General features: G+C 41.1%; 2 protein-coding genes across 3 annotated transcripts in view; both read left to right on the plus strand.

The window, feature by feature from the left end:
• Window positions 1–351: 351 nt before the first annotated feature.
• On the plus strand, window positions 352–1,648 carry LOC144515687 (lysophosphatidic acid receptor 6-like). Its single transcript, XM_078246727.1, has one exon. It carries the CDS (start codon window positions 511–513, stop codon window positions 1,378–1,380), a length of 870 nt encoding a protein of 289 aa, XP_078102853.1. The 5' UTR covers window positions 352–510; the 3' UTR covers window positions 1,381–1,648.
• An 11,922-nt stretch (window positions 1,649–13,570) lies between these two features.
• LOC144515688 (calsyntenin-2-like) overlaps window positions 13,571–17,440 on the plus strand; it is a 269,693-nt gene continuing 265,823 nt past the window's right edge. Inside the window, exon 1 of one of the 2 annotated variants that reach the window (XM_078246728.1) lies at window positions 13,571–14,064. In XM_078246728.1, coding sequence (XP_078102854.1) covers window positions 14,001–14,064 — 64 coding nt within the window. In that variant the 5' untranslated portion in view covers window positions 13,571–14,000. The remainder of the gene's footprint in view (window positions 14,065–17,440) is intronic. The other variant, XM_078246729.1, reaches the window with a different exon arrangement.

The raw sequence follows: 17,440 nt of genomic DNA on the forward strand, positions 1-17,440 counted from the left end.
TAGATAATTTACATTCTCTGAAGACACTGTACAGTATGTACAGGTATGTCTGACATAATGGCACACCAAAAAATGCATAATTGTAGTATTTTCTTTCCTGCTCAGCCAGTAGTACTGTAGCATGACTGCCAGTTCAGTTGGAATTTCAACAGCAGATACATGTATCTGCTAGTGCAGTACAGATGGTGTGTTAATAGACTGTACTTGTGTACTACAATTGACAGAAATAAGCCTTCTTGAACAGAATTAATACACATTTGTTTATTAATACAGTGCACATTGTAGTGGTTTCTTATGCAGGACTTTACACTCCCACATAGTTTCACTTGAACATTGCAGTACCTCAAAGTTGTTTCCTGTTTCAACATTCTCAGCCACTTCCACATGTAGCAACAACCTTTGTTCAACCTGATCTTGAAATATCTGATTTGCGAGCAGGCACAGTTGTTGTGGCTTTGTCACAGATAGATTCACTCGCGTGCAATTCTGCATTCCTCACAGAAGCGAAACATGTTCAACAGTACATTCGAAAATGGAATGGAGCGAGATATAAGGAACACGACGTACGCTCTGGTGTTTGGATCTGTAATGATGCTGGGTCTGCCTCTCAATGCTGTGTCGCTGTGGATTCTGTTACGCTACCACAGCCTCAAATCTCCCAGTGTCATCTTCATGGTCAACCTGGCCATCTCTGACCTGCTGCTCGTCATCTCCTTGTCCATGAGGGTCTACTTTTACGCCACAGGCACCTGGCCTCTGGGCAATAAGGCATGCATCTGTTTCACAATGCTCTTTCGCAACAACATCCGCTCCAGCTCCATCTTCATCACCTTCATTAGTGTGGACCGGCTGATGGCTGTCGTCTACCCTCTGAGGTCACGCCATCTCCGAACCGCTTCCAACGCCTTGAAAGCTGTTGCGCTCGTTTGGCTGTTTGTGTTGGTGTTGAACATCCCAGAGGGTGTGGGATTTTCAAGATTTTTAGACAACAACAATGAATCTACCTGTTTTGAATTTCTTCATCATCCGCAGCCTACATTGGCTTATCTGCAGCCTGCTTTGGTGCTCACCATGCTGGCAGTCAACATTGTGTCCACTGCTCTGGTGTTTTGGACTTTACACAGCCATCTGAAAGACTCTGCAAGGATAAACAACAAGGTGAATGTCATGCTGATTTTTGCCATGAACCTGATGATGTTCACCATATTTTTCTTGCCTGTATCATTCCTTGTCCTCTTTAAAAGCTGGAGTCCTGCTCGCACGCCACTGATATGTCTTGCTAGTGTGAACTGCTGTCTGGATCCTCTGTTGTATTACTTTTCTTTTGATGGTTTCTGGAAGAGCAACGAAGATGTGGACACCTCTGTTGCAAGAGAATAGTTTGTGATAACAATAGACAGGGATAGGTGGGGTTAAATACTATTTAAACAGCATTATTTGTGTGTGGATCTGCAATATAAAGGTGAAAACGTATGCATTTCTAATGTATTTTATTTTTCTAGCCTTCCTTCCCCTTTCCCTAAGTGGCTTTGCCACTTGTCAGGCCACCATTGTAAATAAGAACCTGTTCTTAATGACTTGCCTGAAAAAATAAAGGGGAAAAAAATCTTATTTATGGTATATTTTATGAATAAAATTCTCACTTTCACATTATAACTCTCTTTATTGATCATAACGTTAAAGAGTACAACAAAATAACTGGATTTCTGAGCAATTGTTGACTTGAAACAGGGATACAGATTTAGGTTACATTCACAGCGCAACTGACTTTCAGCAGATATTTCCCCACCCCCCTTAACGTGTGATACAGATCTGATGTTTCCTCTTTGTGAACAGTGAAACCTACGTATGTGAAGCAAGCCCCCTATTTTTTTTTTTTAGTTGCCATCTGAGCTGCAAAAATCCGAACAAAATGGGATCCCCAGGCAAGTTGTATTGAATACACAAACTGTCCTGCGTTACCATGAGTTTAAATAATCTTACTGTCCTGTTAGATTTGTGTCACCTTACCAAGTTGGCTACATGGGCTTGGATAGGAAAAATAACAATCAAAGGGAGTCTCAATTTAGTCAAAGTCATATAAACCTAAAAATACCTGCATATACTTTGACATAATTGTGCAGATGTGAGGCATCTTACACACAAATTTAAAACTGCTTCAACTTTAAAATGATTCCCTTGCTGCCTTTTTAACAATATGAGTTAACTAAAGTAAACTTGAATAATTCAGCTCATGAGTTTTGAAAATGTAAAACCAACTGAGTTACGTTTGCTTGACAAAATACAAACATCGAGACGCAGAATGCGGTGTTCAGTCACATTTTCCATCCGGTTGACATTCTCCATTTGACGAGTCATTTATCTGCACCCTGTTTCCCTTAAACTATCACGTTTTCAACAACTTAAACTATGGTGAGTTTTCTTGTAAACAATCAAAAGTTATGTTTACATTAAGTGTTTCTCACCAGAGATGTTCACAAGTCATTTTTTGCAAGTCCAAGTCTAGTCTCAAGTCTTTGAGCTCAAGTCTTATGAATTCAAAACATGTCCTGTAGCTACCATCCATACAGTCCAGTATCAAAATCAGTTGTAGGATAACTTTATGAGTCCAGCGTGAGAGAGACCCGACTCAGAGAAGGAGAGGTTAGTGAGGTCAGCGTCTCCACGGCAGGTGACAGTGCACACGGATCCACTGTGCCACGCATGGATGAAATAATGAAATAGTAAATAGGACTACAGTAACAGAAATATGTGCAGAATTAAGACAGTCAAGACGGCCCAGTGTTTTGTGGACCGGGTACACCTTGTTCACTTAATAGCCTACAAATCATCCACGGGATCAATTACGCATCACATGAGTTTGCCCACCTGACACAGCGTTTGTTCCTGGGGAGATGGATCCGTGCGTCCCGCCTCCTGTGCGCCATGGATTTCTTAGCCTCAGCAACCACTAACTAAAGATTAAGATGACCAGATTTCTGAGACAAAATCCGGGGACATTTTCAGCTCAGAAGCGTAAATACCTCCAAAACAGGTAATTTTTTATCTTTGTAAACTTAAAACTGGGACACTACCCCAGGGGCGTCACTAGACCTAGAGCTGCACTGGGGTACACGCTTTCCTAGGGGGGGGGTCCATGGGCATGCTCCCCTGTAAGAAGATATTGTGTATTTTAACGTTTAAATGCATCAATCTGGTGCACTTTGAAAAGAAATTCAGAGGTTAGACTTGATTATTCATATATCTATAGATGGGAATATTTGTGCTGTAGCCTGAGCTATTTTGCACTTCAGAATTTTAACCATGCACACACAGGTGGAATAGTTTTTTTCTTCATATTTTTGCATTAATGTCACTATGAAGCATACCAGTAGAAATATATATTCATATTTGTAAGTGGGATATATATAAGTAAGTGGGATTGTCTGGAATCTGGCAATATAATAACCATTATGGTGGAATACACTGGCTAAGCAATTTACAAAAAATACCTGTGCTGACATAAATAGTTTACATGAGAATACATTATAATTTTGTAGAGCATGTAGAAATTATGCTACTACATACTTGTACTCCACTACACCTCAGAGGGAAATGTTGTAATGTTTACTGCACTACATTTATCTGACAGCTTTTGCTTTATTGCTTCACGCTGGGCTTGTTTCTGCAACAGCTCATTGAGTATCGGATATAATTAAAACTATTGAGGAAATATTTTCCTTTGACATTGGTCCAGTATTAAACGAGATCACTGCATGCGGCAACGGCGAAACAAGCTACAATGTAAGTTAATAGGACGTCAATTGTACAGCTTGTTTTTACGTTAATAAAAGTGCCTGTTTTGCCACTGACAGACGCAGATTAATTTTCTAAGTGTCTGACAACATTATGGAAAGTATTTCTAAGGAGGTCAACCTTTCTGTTAAAGAGTAAGATCCTTTTTTAAAACATAAAAAGTCCGTGAAATTGCGTTCGCTAAACCCACCAGACTCCATGTAAATAAACAGTAATTTTAGCATCGTAAAATGGGCAATCTGGCTGTCTTGAGCCTGTGCGTGTAGGGTGCACGACTATTTCATTCCAATTTCGGGTCTGTCAGTCACAGTGAAAAACCGGGGACATTTCCGGGGACAGCTCCAGCCGGGGACAGGTCACCAAAACCGGGGACTGTCCCCGGAAACCGGGGACGTCTGGTCACCCTATATAAGATACAATGTGCCTGTTCTCAGCATTAGCACAACACTTTGCGATGGTTAGCTTGTTACCTGTGACGATATATGCTAAATGTAACGTCTCTTTTCATATTAGTGTGTGAGTGACTGACCTATTTAGGTGCGTTTTGAGATGCCTGATGAAGTCCGACGTTGTTGATCCGGCATCATTTATCTTGGTTCCACACACCTTGCATGTAGCTGTTCACTTACTGCCACTGTTTACCAAGTCATTGAAAGCAAAACTAATGAGAAAAGGCACAACTCCTGGAGGATTTGGTGTCGCCATCGGCAATGCATTTTTGATATGTGAGTGCGCGCACATAGGTGCATGCATTAAGTTGCACATTATGGCAAAGGGTAGGATACATACAGCTCGTCATACGTTTCCCCGTATATGCGCCAATAAAAGAAAATAGAAATACATGAATACATTTTGATTTAAAAAGCAATAATTGCATGGAATCAGGTTGTTGACGAGTCTCGAAGCTCGAGTCCGAGTCAAGTCTGAAGTCTTTTGGGTCGAGTCCGAGTCATGTCTGAAGTCAGCTGTTTGTGCGACTTAAGTGCGACTCGAGTCTGAGTCTCAGACTCGAGTCCCCATCTCTGTTTCTCACCCAAACACATTGTGTGTGTGTGTCCTTGAGGTCCAACAGACATGTTCAATGGATTTCCTTTCTCATGAAACATTTCCAAACCCGTTTTTGTTTGTCTGCTAGCAGTCTTCCTTTCACTGCCTTTCATGCTGCATCGCTGCTTTTCTCAGAGCGTTAACCACCACCAAGCGGTATAGCATGAAATGGATGTGAACCACATTACCCACGTGCATGTGGGGAAGCAGGTGCGTCCTCATGCACGATACAATTGAAACATTGCATTGCCCCATAGTGCCACTATCAAAATCTCCACAGAATATCTTTTTACTTTGAGTTTAGTGAAGACCAGCAGTACATTCATTGAACTCATCATTCCAACTGACTTCAAGTCAGAAGAACTCATAAATAACAGAAATTAAACCTAGAAATGTTTACTTTTGAATACAATTGTAAATATGTAAGTTTTATTATTAATTGCAATACTTTAATGATAAAAGATGAATTGATTCCACAGAATTGCTGTTTTTTGCAGGGCTATTCCAATTATAATTTGGTGTTCTTTGCAAGTTGTTCTTGATTTTTTTATTTTTTTATTTCATGTGCTCTTTTATGCCTCATATATACAGTAGAAGGTGGAATAAAAACGCTTATGGTAAACTCAGTTTAAGGATAAGACATAATCCTCCATCTTTGGTGGCTTTTTGTTTTGATTGCTTTTAACATTATTTGGCACTTTCTTGTGTGTTTTTGGTTAAAAATCCTGTGATGCAGCCGAGGCTTTTGTGCTGTTTGCCAGTGTCTCAGTTCTGAAGCCAGCAGCTCTCAAGTTGAGTAAGCGTTTGCCAAATGAAGGGGCCTCTGTATGTGCCTGTAGGAAATTGATCCTAAAAGGATCTTGATTTGAAACAATCCAGATGTAATGTCTGGACACAGACACTGGGGATTAGCTGTTGACAATTAGGACCAGGATCAGGTAAACCGTTCACTTCATGGAAACATAACGACATGAGAACCCTGCCCTCCCGTCTAGTTTTTTTTTCTTGTTTCTTAACTAGGCCACTGAAACACAATCAAAGCACCGAAACCACTCTGTTTATCCTTTGCAACTATTTTGATACTTAAGTTTAATTTCCCCAAGTGACCCATCTATTTGTACTCTGAACTTTCACTGTAATACATGTTGACTCCCTTTAGGTACAAGAAAATAGTTATCTGTATGTGTTAAATGTTGTGCCTTCTTAATAAAGTCAGGGCATCTGTACTGCTGCTGCTGGCCAGATCTTGCTTTTTCATGACCCTTCATAAATTGGAGACCGGTGTGGAGGAAGTTTCCTCTCTCGAGCTGCTCCATATATGTTTAATTTGACCTTTGTGAGTGACCTCTACCGGAGGAAGTTCAATGACGAGAGTCTGAACAGAAAAACACACCCCACGTTATACAGAGACTGATTGTCAACATGATTATGTTTTAGCCATAATATACCACAGTACTGCAGTCACTGTTTGCTCAGTCTTATCCTTACTCTGCTGAGGCCATGAAGTCAAATCATTTCAAGCTGCTATTTCGGCCCAATACCAAACAGCCTATATGTATGATAGCCTTTATTCAGTGTGGAGCAGAAATTGGCTTGATTTGTGTTAATAGGGAAAGGGTTTAGAACCAAACTGTCTATATGCAGCTTTTCTGTGTGTGATTGTTCAGATTTATATGTCTCTATATGTGTATGTGGGTATCACGGTCAAACTCATTTTGTTTAGAGCTCTCTGTCTGTAAGTGACTGATGTATCAGATCTGGAGGGAAGGGAGGGTCTGACTGTGGTGTAATTTTGTCTGCTCAGGCTGGTCGTGGTCAGCTAACCCTTAATCTCGTTTTGCCAGACCCTTCTCCGTGCATTAATCGTGATGGGCGGTGCTAAACTGCGCACAGAGCCACTGCAAAATAGTCATGCAAGAGAAAACTCAGATTGGACAGATAATCTAGCTAGCTGTCTCAATTTACCCTGCATAGATCTGAGGAGCAGTCAACAATAATCCTCATAAATCCACCAAATTTAAAATTCCAACACAAAGAAAGAGGAAGGAAACAGAAAATACATGCATCCGGCGGAATTTCCGGAAGTGGAACGCGAAGGATATAGACAAGCTAACCCTATACCCGCAGAGTAAAAACAGAAAATATACACATAATCTCTCTCTCTCTCTGTCTGTCTGCGTTGCTTTCTTTCCTCCTTTCAGTCATATAAGAACAAGACAAAAAAACTAACATGACAGGTACATTGAGGACTGCAAGCCTTGTTGCCAAGACCCATAAACAAGCCTGTTGAGCTGCAGCCAAGTCTGTCTTGGACCAGAGGAGGACTGCTATCAAAGGCAGCAGCAGCCGAGCAAAGAGGAAAAAAGGGACAGACATAAACAAATGCTGAGCTACTGAATGGACAGGGGAGACACAAAAGAGCAGAGGAACAACAATCCTCCACATTTTTCTCAATGTGACATTAGGGTGCATAAAATGCATATTAAAACCATATGAAAGAAGGCTGAATCCCAATCACTGGACTACAACTATGATCTATGTGAATTACCATCCTGTTTTCTTTGTAAAGCTCTTTGAGGTGTCAAACTGATTTTTTTGATAGCTACATGAACTTGAATTATTGGCAGCCGTGAGCTAGGGTAAAAGGCTAAATTACTGGCTTGTCTACCACGTTTGTGTCCTTAACTCTGCCGGCTTCCGCCTTTGGTCCTCGTAGCAGGCTTATGCTGCTATCCGAATGAAGAGATGCCAGAGGCGGTGGTAGAGGAAACATAACCACGACCAACAAACCATTGTTCGTGCTAGGCTAAAGTCTAACTCCAGCAGACCAGCTCTCCCGACTGTTCTTACAGCAAGTCCGCTCCCTGGATAATAAACTGGACTACTTTTTTACACAATTTTGTTCCTCTATGTACAGTACTGTACTGTATATAGATTGATCACAATAAAGTCTGTTATTTAATAGTTTAGTAAACAGAACTTTCACCGAAGTGACGTGCCAGTAGGAACTCTCTCTCTCTCTGAAATGACCTGTGATTGGACAATGTCTCCCGTCAGGGGCTAGATTTACTAAAGCCTGAATACAGAGCAAATGAGAGGATGCAAAAGTCTAAAAAGTTTTTAACTGATTATTAATAATGTTGTGCTGATGCTGATTAAGTGCAGAATGATTATTTGCAAAGTCTGTGTTGCATTATTTTACAACAATTATGTAACTTGACAAATACTGATCTCACTTTATCTCTTTGATAGATTGTTAAATTTAAAAAGGTTTGAAGATCCAGCTAAAATATTTTCCTATTTTACTGAAATAAATGGAAGACAAGATGCCTGGAAAGGTCGAACTTACTGTATACATTTAAATTTAGCAAAAACACACCTGCATGCTCTGCAGAATGTTTAGCTGCAATGTAATATGATTTGTAATAAATAAGCTAAAACTGCAAAAACACTGGTATGGTCGTTTTTTTTTATATTTCAATGGAAAAGAGAAGAAGAAAAGAGATTAGATTGAGTAAAGCCAAAGCAGTATGAAAAAAAAAAAGTAGTTTCTATTCTCTTACTGGAAATTACAAACCACGTTTATAGTTTTCAGTAATGGGATTGAGAGATGTGCGAGGCTTTGAGCAGATGACAACTCCTGGCCCAGTTCCTGCCAGATAGGCGAGGCAAAACGGGGCCAGAAGGCACTCTCACAGTTTCAGACCTCTGCATGATGTAGGCGGCATCAAAGTGCCACCACTGACACTTCCTCAGAAAGAGCCGGGGAGAAACGCCAGGGGGATGATGGTCTATCTCTTTGCCTTTCTCTACCTCCTCCTATTCCTCCCTTCCCCTGCCTCCTCTCCTCCTCCAGCCCAGACCAGCTGTCAGTGGGAGTATGTTGAGGCACTGCACTCTATCACACACACTAACTGGAGAGTCAGGGCGGAGAGGGGTGGATAGAGAGATCTGAATTTAGTGACAGTAGAGTGATTAGGCCATGTATAGAGCTGAGGAGAAGTTGGAGGCATCAGGAGAAACATAGAGATGGTGCAAGAGGAGATGCCGCATAAAGGTTGGGACAAATAGAAACATACAAGGTTGATTGTGACGTAGTTGAGATGAAATGACCTCTCAGTTGAGAGATAAGAGAAGAAGGAAGGCGTTGGTTGATTGCTTGAAGACATAAGATGGATGATGAGGCTTAGGAGCTGTCTCGTGCAGGAGCAGCACTGGAGAGGAAGGAGATTGACAGCAGGGAGCCATCTGGCTTTGACCTGCTCTGCAATGTCAAGTTTTTAATGTATCCCTTGGAGACCTTTGGTATGATAAAATTGCACATATAAAGCATGCACTTGTCCTATGATTATACACCAAGTAACACCAAACTGGAGCATTGGTTTCAGTAATGAAGAAGATGGCTTCTCTATTCTATCCATGTGTTCAGTAAATTATCACATTAAGATGCACGAGTGTGCTTTTCAATCTGTCACACTTGCTGTGCACAGAGGGATCCCCCCCTCCCTGTGTCTCTGGGTGTGTATTCCCAGGATGAAAGATAAATGTGGTAAATGGACTATTTTTTGCATCTCAAATATACAGTGTATACAGCACAGACAAGAACATGAACGTTAAATTAAGTATCGTTATTTTGTGAAAGGACTGCATGGACCACATTGTGTCTGAAAACAAGATTAAAAGAGAAGTTCACCCCAAAATCAAAAATACACATTTTTCCTCTTACCTGTAGGGTTATTAATCAATCTAGATTGTTTTGATGTGAGTTGCCAAGTGTTGGGGATATCGGCCGTAGAGTCCACAAACCAATGGGTGACGTCACTGATGCTATCCATAGTATTTTTACAGTCTATGATCAGCACGGTGATTCGGCTGGTTAGTTGGTGTAATTCTGGTGAAAGAAAATAGTTACTACATAAATCTGCTCACAACCAGGTCTGTGGATTATCTCAAGTAACTGGGTAATTATTTCTGGAAAGAGACATTGCTGTTGAGTTTTTCAAATGTATTTTTTGGCACTTTGAGCACCACAAGCCGAGTGCCATCTAGTTTCATTATTTTTGAGAGAAGGCAGACATCTCTATGGTTGATATCTCCAACACTCAGCAACTCACACCAAAACAATCGTTATTGATAAATCACCCTACAGGTATGTATGTTTTTGTTTTTGGGGTCAACTGTCCCTTTAACCATTCATAACTACTTGTTTTATCAATTATCGATTATTCTGGGTTCAATTATACTGTTGCATTATCTATAATTCATAAATCTCTGCAAAGTGCCTGAAATATATCATACATTAGGTTACTGCTGGCTGTAAGTCTGCTTAGTGACAAAAGCTAATATATGCTCCACTATGGGAAATGTCACCCAGGTGCACTGAGGGTGACTCATTAGCACCGCGGTGCTCTGCAGCATTGAATCATAAATGGATATGGAACGAGCCCAGAGCAGCCCTGAGATTTAGCTTAAAGAACAAAAATCAATACGAAACAGTACTATTCCATCACCTTTATTACAGTACAATGAATTCACAATCAAACTTTCTTCATGGAGTTCATGTAATTTCAGCACAGTGGGTCACTGTGATCGCTGATGCTGTTTTTTTTAACACAAAAATATGGTGGCTGACAGGGGCAAACACACTGCAACTTAATGAAACACACGCAAATAGACAAAAAACAAGCAAATTAAGAAAACATCTTCATAAATTTGACAACACATGCACAGAATTTAGCAAACGCGCTGCAAATACACACAACACAACCAAATACACAAACGCGCTGCAAATACAGAAACGATGCAAAAAGAAAAGCACACAATCCCCGAAAAAAAAAAAAACGCTGCATATTACACAATGGAAGTTCTCCAGACCTCTAGGGGGAGTGCTAAGTGGAACAGCTTGATTTTAGACCCCACGGGGAGCAAGTGCTCTGCTTTTTTATCACGAGTTTACAGACACGTCTCTACTGATTGCGTATCACCTATGACCTGAGCCAATAAACTAGAGACACACCCACCCTACGAGAGAAAACATATCTCTCAAAGCAGTTGCCCACGGTTCTGAGATTGAACGTGCCCCGGCTCTCTCTTTCTCTCTTTCTCTCTCTCTCTCTCTCTCTCTCTCTCTCTCTCTCTCTCTCTCTCTCTCTCTCTCTCTCTGGGATCAAAAATCAAGCTGTTCCACTTAGCGCTCCCCCTAGAGGCCTGGAGAACTTCCATTGTGTAATCTGGATGCTGCGTTTTTTTGTTTTTTTTTTGCATTTGTTTTCGGGGATTGTGTGCTTTTCTTTTTGCAACATTTCTGTATTTGCAGAATTTGCTAAATGCTGTGCATGTGTTATCAAATTAATGAAGATATTTTCTTAATATGCTTGTGTTTTGTCTATTTGCGTGTGTTTCATTAAGTTGCAATGCGTTTGCCCCTGTCGGCCACCATACAAAAAGCATTATGCAACATTTTTGTCAATAGTTTGGGCAACCTCAAAGCATCCTTGTGCCTCAGCACCAAAGAGAGCTGCATTCCCTGCAGGCAGCAGTGCGGCAGCAGTGCCTTAAAAACTCTTATTTAACTCTTAACTCTTATTTAAGTCCTTGTTGGTGCTTTTCTTGTTCTGTTCTGTTCAGACTCTGACAGCACATTATATAGTTATTACACTACACTGTAGTCATCAATTTGAAACTAATATCGTCATCTTTTTCTTATTGTTTCCATCATCATTTAGCAACCTAAACAGCTAATGGCTGCTAGTAATGTAGGCCGTGTCACTGATATTACCCAACGGTAAAATACTGACATAAGACAAATAGAATTGCACATTAAACTACTCAGCCAGGTTAGATTGCCTAATACACACAGTATGAGAAAAACCTGTTTTTTTCTTCCTCTGTATGCTGAGCAGACGGACACAGTGTGATATCACATTAGTTTTAAAGTTTGTAATTCACCACAGTATTCCCAGGGTGGATATGGAAGCCTAGTGGGCATACTGTGTGTGGCAATAATGAAAAAGCATCGAACAACCTAAAGAGCAGAAGTGGAATTCTAACCAAATTGGCCCTTTGCTGCAGGCTATAATTTTGAAAATGGCCTTGATAAAAAAAGTGAGAATGTATTTTGCCTGATGCAGCTAGGTCAGTGATATAGAAAGTCTTTTTAAACTCAGAAAACAACCTGTCCCACTAAGCCCCCAGATGACTGGCCTTCTTAGATTAAGATTAGTTATTTTGCGCCCAGTTTTTCTGGGTTACCATTTTTGTTTTTGCTGATTAATGGGTGTAATTTGGAGATCTGTGGCTGTGCTGTAAAGACTTGATGAATATACAAGTATGAGCCAGCATGTCCTTGAATGTTCTTAAACTTAAGAAGCAGCATTTGATGCTGACCAATCAGAGCAGACTTGGCTTTTTCCTGATGGGGGCTTGAAAAGACAGGCGCTCAAACAGTGAACACAGGTATATTCAGAAAGTATGAGAACAATTATGTGTTTTTTTTTTTAAATATTAAAGCATGTAAACATGTTTTTGTAGAAACCCCAAATACCTGAACGAACCTGAAAATGAGCATAATGTGTACATGATAGGTGATTATATTAAAGTAATACTATAGTAATCACTAAAATACAGATACATTTAAATATTCCTCATATTGCTTAGGCCCCCTTAAGGTTCCAGCTCCTTAGTTTGAAAACCATGCTTTGGTTTATCTGTCACTTTTTTTTTATTCTTTTTTTTTAACCCAAGCCCAGGGAGGCCTTTTCGTCAGCTATAAACCACTTCGACCATATTTAATTTCATCACTGTGTGTGTGGATTCAAATCTGTGCATTGTCATCTGTTTGTATTTTCTTTTCTCCCTCTAGATAACGCTGGCAATATTTTCTCTGCCTCCCAGAATAATCCTTAACCAGCAGAGATAGTCCAAGAGAAAAGTTCCTTTGAGATAGGCTACTCAGGAAAATTGAAAAAGTTATTATTAATCCTACTGTCTGGGAAAATGCATGCCACCTTAGACAAACTGAAAGAATGAAATAAGGATTTTTTTTTCTTTCTTTCTCTCATGGGAGACAGTAATGTCCTCTCTGGCAAAATGAGCCATGTCACTCCAATGCTTTTTATTTTGCATATTTTATAAGAAATTACTATATTTGACATTTAAGCAGCAGTTTTGAATGTTTTCTCTAGCCTATATGATAAGAAAAAGTCTTAGCATTCCAGACAGTTAGATTAAAGTCTGTCAATCTTTCTCTCTTTTTCCTAGAAATTCAAACTCAAATACCTTAGGCTAAACTGAAATCCTTGAGTCCAGAAATATCACTGTTGGTAAGCAGTTACAAGAAATGTAGAAATAATGGTTGAAAAGTAAAAGCAGGTGGGGATGTATGCCAAGGTTGGCCTACATAAGGCTATGCATTATAATTATATAGTGTTCTTTAGTGAGTGCGGCATGCATGGTAATATGATTCCAACACTGATAGTGTTATAAGCATTTACAGTAGTGCTAACCTTGTTTGATTTATTGTAAATGCACAACAAACAATGTTTTCTTTCGTTTATGGAGTCAATTAAAACAAGATATAGGCTACGGTGCTTTTCATTTGTTTTCATTAGGGATCCCTCCTCAGCGTGGCAGGGTTGCTGTAAGCTGGAGTGGGCTGGGATGCTCCAGAGATAGGAGATGGAGGGAGGAGAGAGGGGAGGAGAGAAGCGAGAGAGAGAGAGAGAGAGAGAGAGACAGAGAGAGGGTGGAGGGGAGCGCCTGAATACATCTCTCTCCTCCCCGTGACGTCGCGCGGTCTGGTCCCGGGGTGCTTTGCTCGCCAGTCCCGTCTCAGCAGAAACCACTTCAGTTGCTGCCTCGTCCGTCCATCCACCCAACCAGCGTGCAACGTGCGCGTTACGGTGCGGCGAGGTGCATTACGGGCACCTTTCCTTCTTCTTCTTCTACTCCACGCTGCCTGTCTTGTCCCACATATCAGTGAACTGTTTCCACACTCCGCTTGAAGAGAGAGGAGAGAACCTGAGGCGTTGAATAAATAGGGAGAGGGCGGAAAGGAGAAGGACATAGAGAGAGTGTGAGAGTGAGAAGAAAAAGAAAGAGAAGAGGAGAGAGGTCGCCCTAGTCACTCTACTTCCCCGTGCTGAATCTCTACCGAGAAGATGCTGAGACTAGCCGGCGTGTTGGCTGTAGTGGCTCTGGGGTTGAGCGCCGCTCACACCAAAGGTACGGTAGGTGAAGAGCAACGTACTCGCTCCGTGTGGCGCGCATCTGCGAGTACGGTACAGTGAATGGAGACGGAGAGGCTGTGTGTGGATGCAGAGAAATAACTGATTGCAAAGGTGCTGATACAGTCTGTCTGTTTGATCCCCCCCCTGCATTATTCCTCTTTGGACATGTGGAGACTGGACACTTAATATTTGCTGTATAACTGTACAGCCCCTAAATAGCACTTGAGGGTATTGTCTATGGTGCTCAATACTGAGCTTTCCATGACCCTATTTTAGCATATTTCTTTGGGTTATTCTCATGTGGCATCACCATAGTATTAATTTAGGGACTTGCAGTTTTGTTGTGATCCTCTTCTCATTTGTTGCAACATTACTAATATATATATTTTGTAAGTGGCTGGATGTAGAACACACACTCTGTTTCTGCACATTGTTAGATGTTATGGGACTGTGGATCCTTCCTGACAAGCTTTGTTTGTGACTGATAGGTAAAGGGTACAGTAGGTAGGAGGAAAGTGGAGCAGTTTTGTGTGGAAACCTGCAAAAAAGTAGCATTTGGGAACTCCCAATGCCTTGTCAACATTTTTGAAATTGAAACTTGGCAGAATATTATTAACACAATGATGTTATTTGTGCACGTGGCTCATAATTAGCTTATTGTGGAGAACACAAACTTTAAACCAAATTCACACAACTTACATCTGGACAGGGACGTCCAGTTTTTAAAGCATGGGTAAATCACTCCCAAAGCTAAAAAAAAATAGTATAGATGATCATAGGCCTGCACGATATTGGAAAAAACTACATTGCAATATTTTTTTTACAAGAAGACATAAATAGCCCTATTTAGGGAGATTTTGTAGGTGAGTGCATCTACAAAGAAAATAAAAATGAAAAAGGACATAGGCTAACTATGTTAGCTTTAGCCTGGCTGGTAGCAGCTTTCTGCGGTGAAAAATGGCCGGGATATGTCGTGATTACGTTGCATTAATCAGGTGATTTAGTTTGTCTTTGCAGCGAACATAAAACACTGACTACTGTAGCTTCACTACCCATGGAAAAGCATGTGCATCACTGTGTCAGCGGCAGCTGCCGCTTACGGTACTTTTCTACACACGGGAGAGCCTCACTTCCCATAACAACCCCACATTCCGTCGGACTAACGTTACGTCACATGACCACCTGTCTTAAAGGGGAAGGGCCGGCCGGTAACAATCATGGAAAAAGAGAACGGTGAAAGTTTTTTTTTTTATCAAGCAGCAAAGAAGTTGTAGCGTCAACATCGCAACGTCCTGCGATGTGACTATCGCGCATGCGCACATCGCGATGTAGACGATGAAACAAAATATCATGCAGCCCTAGATGATCAGATCCTTAAGAAACAAATGTGCAATTACTGCAATGACTGTGAATGCAGACTTCCTCTACGGGCAAAATGACAGCACACAGACTTATCTCGTGTTTCTATATATCGATGAAGGTTTGAATATTATCAGGTTTGTAACTTTCAGCAGCAGTAAATTGACCCAAACTTTGATCAAGCCACCTGAAATGATGAGCATTATTTGAATATGCAAATAAGGCGATTTATCAACAGTCTGATTTTATTCACAGCTGCAATTAGCTCATTAAAATTTCATGACAAATAATCCCCAAAGCTACACATATATAATAATGACATCCATATGTCATACATGTGTGCCACACTGTTGGCAGTTATCGCTGACCTAATTTTAGGTCCACCAGTATCTCCACTGCAGCGGGACTGCTCAATTCTCCAGTGAGCTTGGCATATGCCGTGGGTGAGCGGGTAAATGTGGCAACAGGTTCGTGCTAATCAACTCCCTGTGGAGTTGGCTTTCACACAGCAAAATAACAAGGTGACACCTGTCAGTTTCGTCTGGCAGCCGAGAGACACCACAAGTGTGATAAGCTGTTCATCCTCCTTGCCTCCTGACACAGGAAAGAGCCTCCCATCTGGTAAGCTGGCTGGCTACAGCTGCAATTGTTGTTGTGTGTGGAAGAAAAACATATGCTTATAGACCTGTTGCAGGCCGTGACCTGGCCCAGAGGTCAAGCTTTTGCCTCATATGCACTTTCATTTGAATTAGGATTTACTTGAGGTGACTATCATGTGCTGTGGTCGAGGATCTGTGTGCTTCCATATTCATGCAGACACTGTTTGTTGCCTGTTTGGGGATATTGTATATTAACCTGAAAGTTAATATGTAATACAGCAGGACCTAACAGCGAACTTGCAGTGTAACGAGGGATTTATTATTGTTTTGTATCCAGAGCATGGCTGTGTAATCAAATAGTTGCCATGTCAATGGAGGTGGAAAATGAAACACACCATTATTCTATTTGATCCCTAGGGCCACTGTACAGTGCAGTTAAATTCAGGAGAAAATAAGAGTCTATTGTGTCCAGGATCTATACTGACCCTCACTGCCGTTCTCTATTTCTGTCACAGTCGGCATAAAGCAGAACTCGTAAGAAGCAACCAACCTAAATTATTTCCCATTTCTTACCCCTGGATCTGTTTCTCCATTTCAGTTGTTTTTAAAAAGACAACTGAAAAAAGGCATTTGTGTCAAGTGTGGCGAAGCATTCGCCTCCATAGCATCAATATGTGGAGCTGTTTTCCAGATAACTTTGAAGCGCCGTTACTCCTGTCATTTTCTGTTTAGCCACTGTTTCATTCTAGGAAAGCGTGGACCTTCAACTTCCTTTAATCACAGTCAGCCTCGAGAATCCAGTCAAACTTAGAGTGCATGTGCGTGTGTCTCTAAATGTGCTTGTATCTACGTAGTATGTGTTTCAGGGTTGTCAGTAATCAGAGCCTGAAGCGCTAACATCCGTGTGTGTGTGTGTGTGTGTGTGTGTTTGTAGGTGTGTGTGCGCGGGTTTGCCCGTGCACGAGCAGGGAGAGTGATAGAGTGCAGCCAACATGTTGACAGCCGCCAAGTATGCAAAAATGGGCAAGGAGCTGATGTCGTTTACAAAGGAATTATTGCATTCACAGATGCGTGCTGTGGCTCAAACGATTTCCACAGGACCGACCGTGTCGCTGCCTCGACAGGGAGAATCTTCTGGCAGCGAAGCAGAAAGAGCAATAGAGTTTTTGCCAGTGCTGCCCGAACCCCCGCTTTTGTGTAATTCCAAGCAATATAAACTCAGAATTTAGATAGCTCATTACCAGCACAGTGTATTTTAATTCAGCTACCCACTGTGTGAAAAACCTTTTGCTGCTTTATTATGTCCAGTTAAACACACTGTACTATTTACAGTCTGTAAACAAGCAAACATTTTGAATGAAGATGCCTCTTGGTAACAAGCTTTAGGCTGTGGCTTTAGTCAAATGCCTGCTT

The sequence above is a fragment of the Sander vitreus genome, chromosome 3, assembly GCF_031162955.1.
Source record: "Sander vitreus isolate 19-12246 chromosome 3, sanVit1, whole genome shotgun sequence".
In the NCBI taxonomy this organism is placed as follows: Eukaryota; Metazoa; Chordata; class Actinopteri; order Perciformes; family Percidae; genus Sander; species Sander vitreus.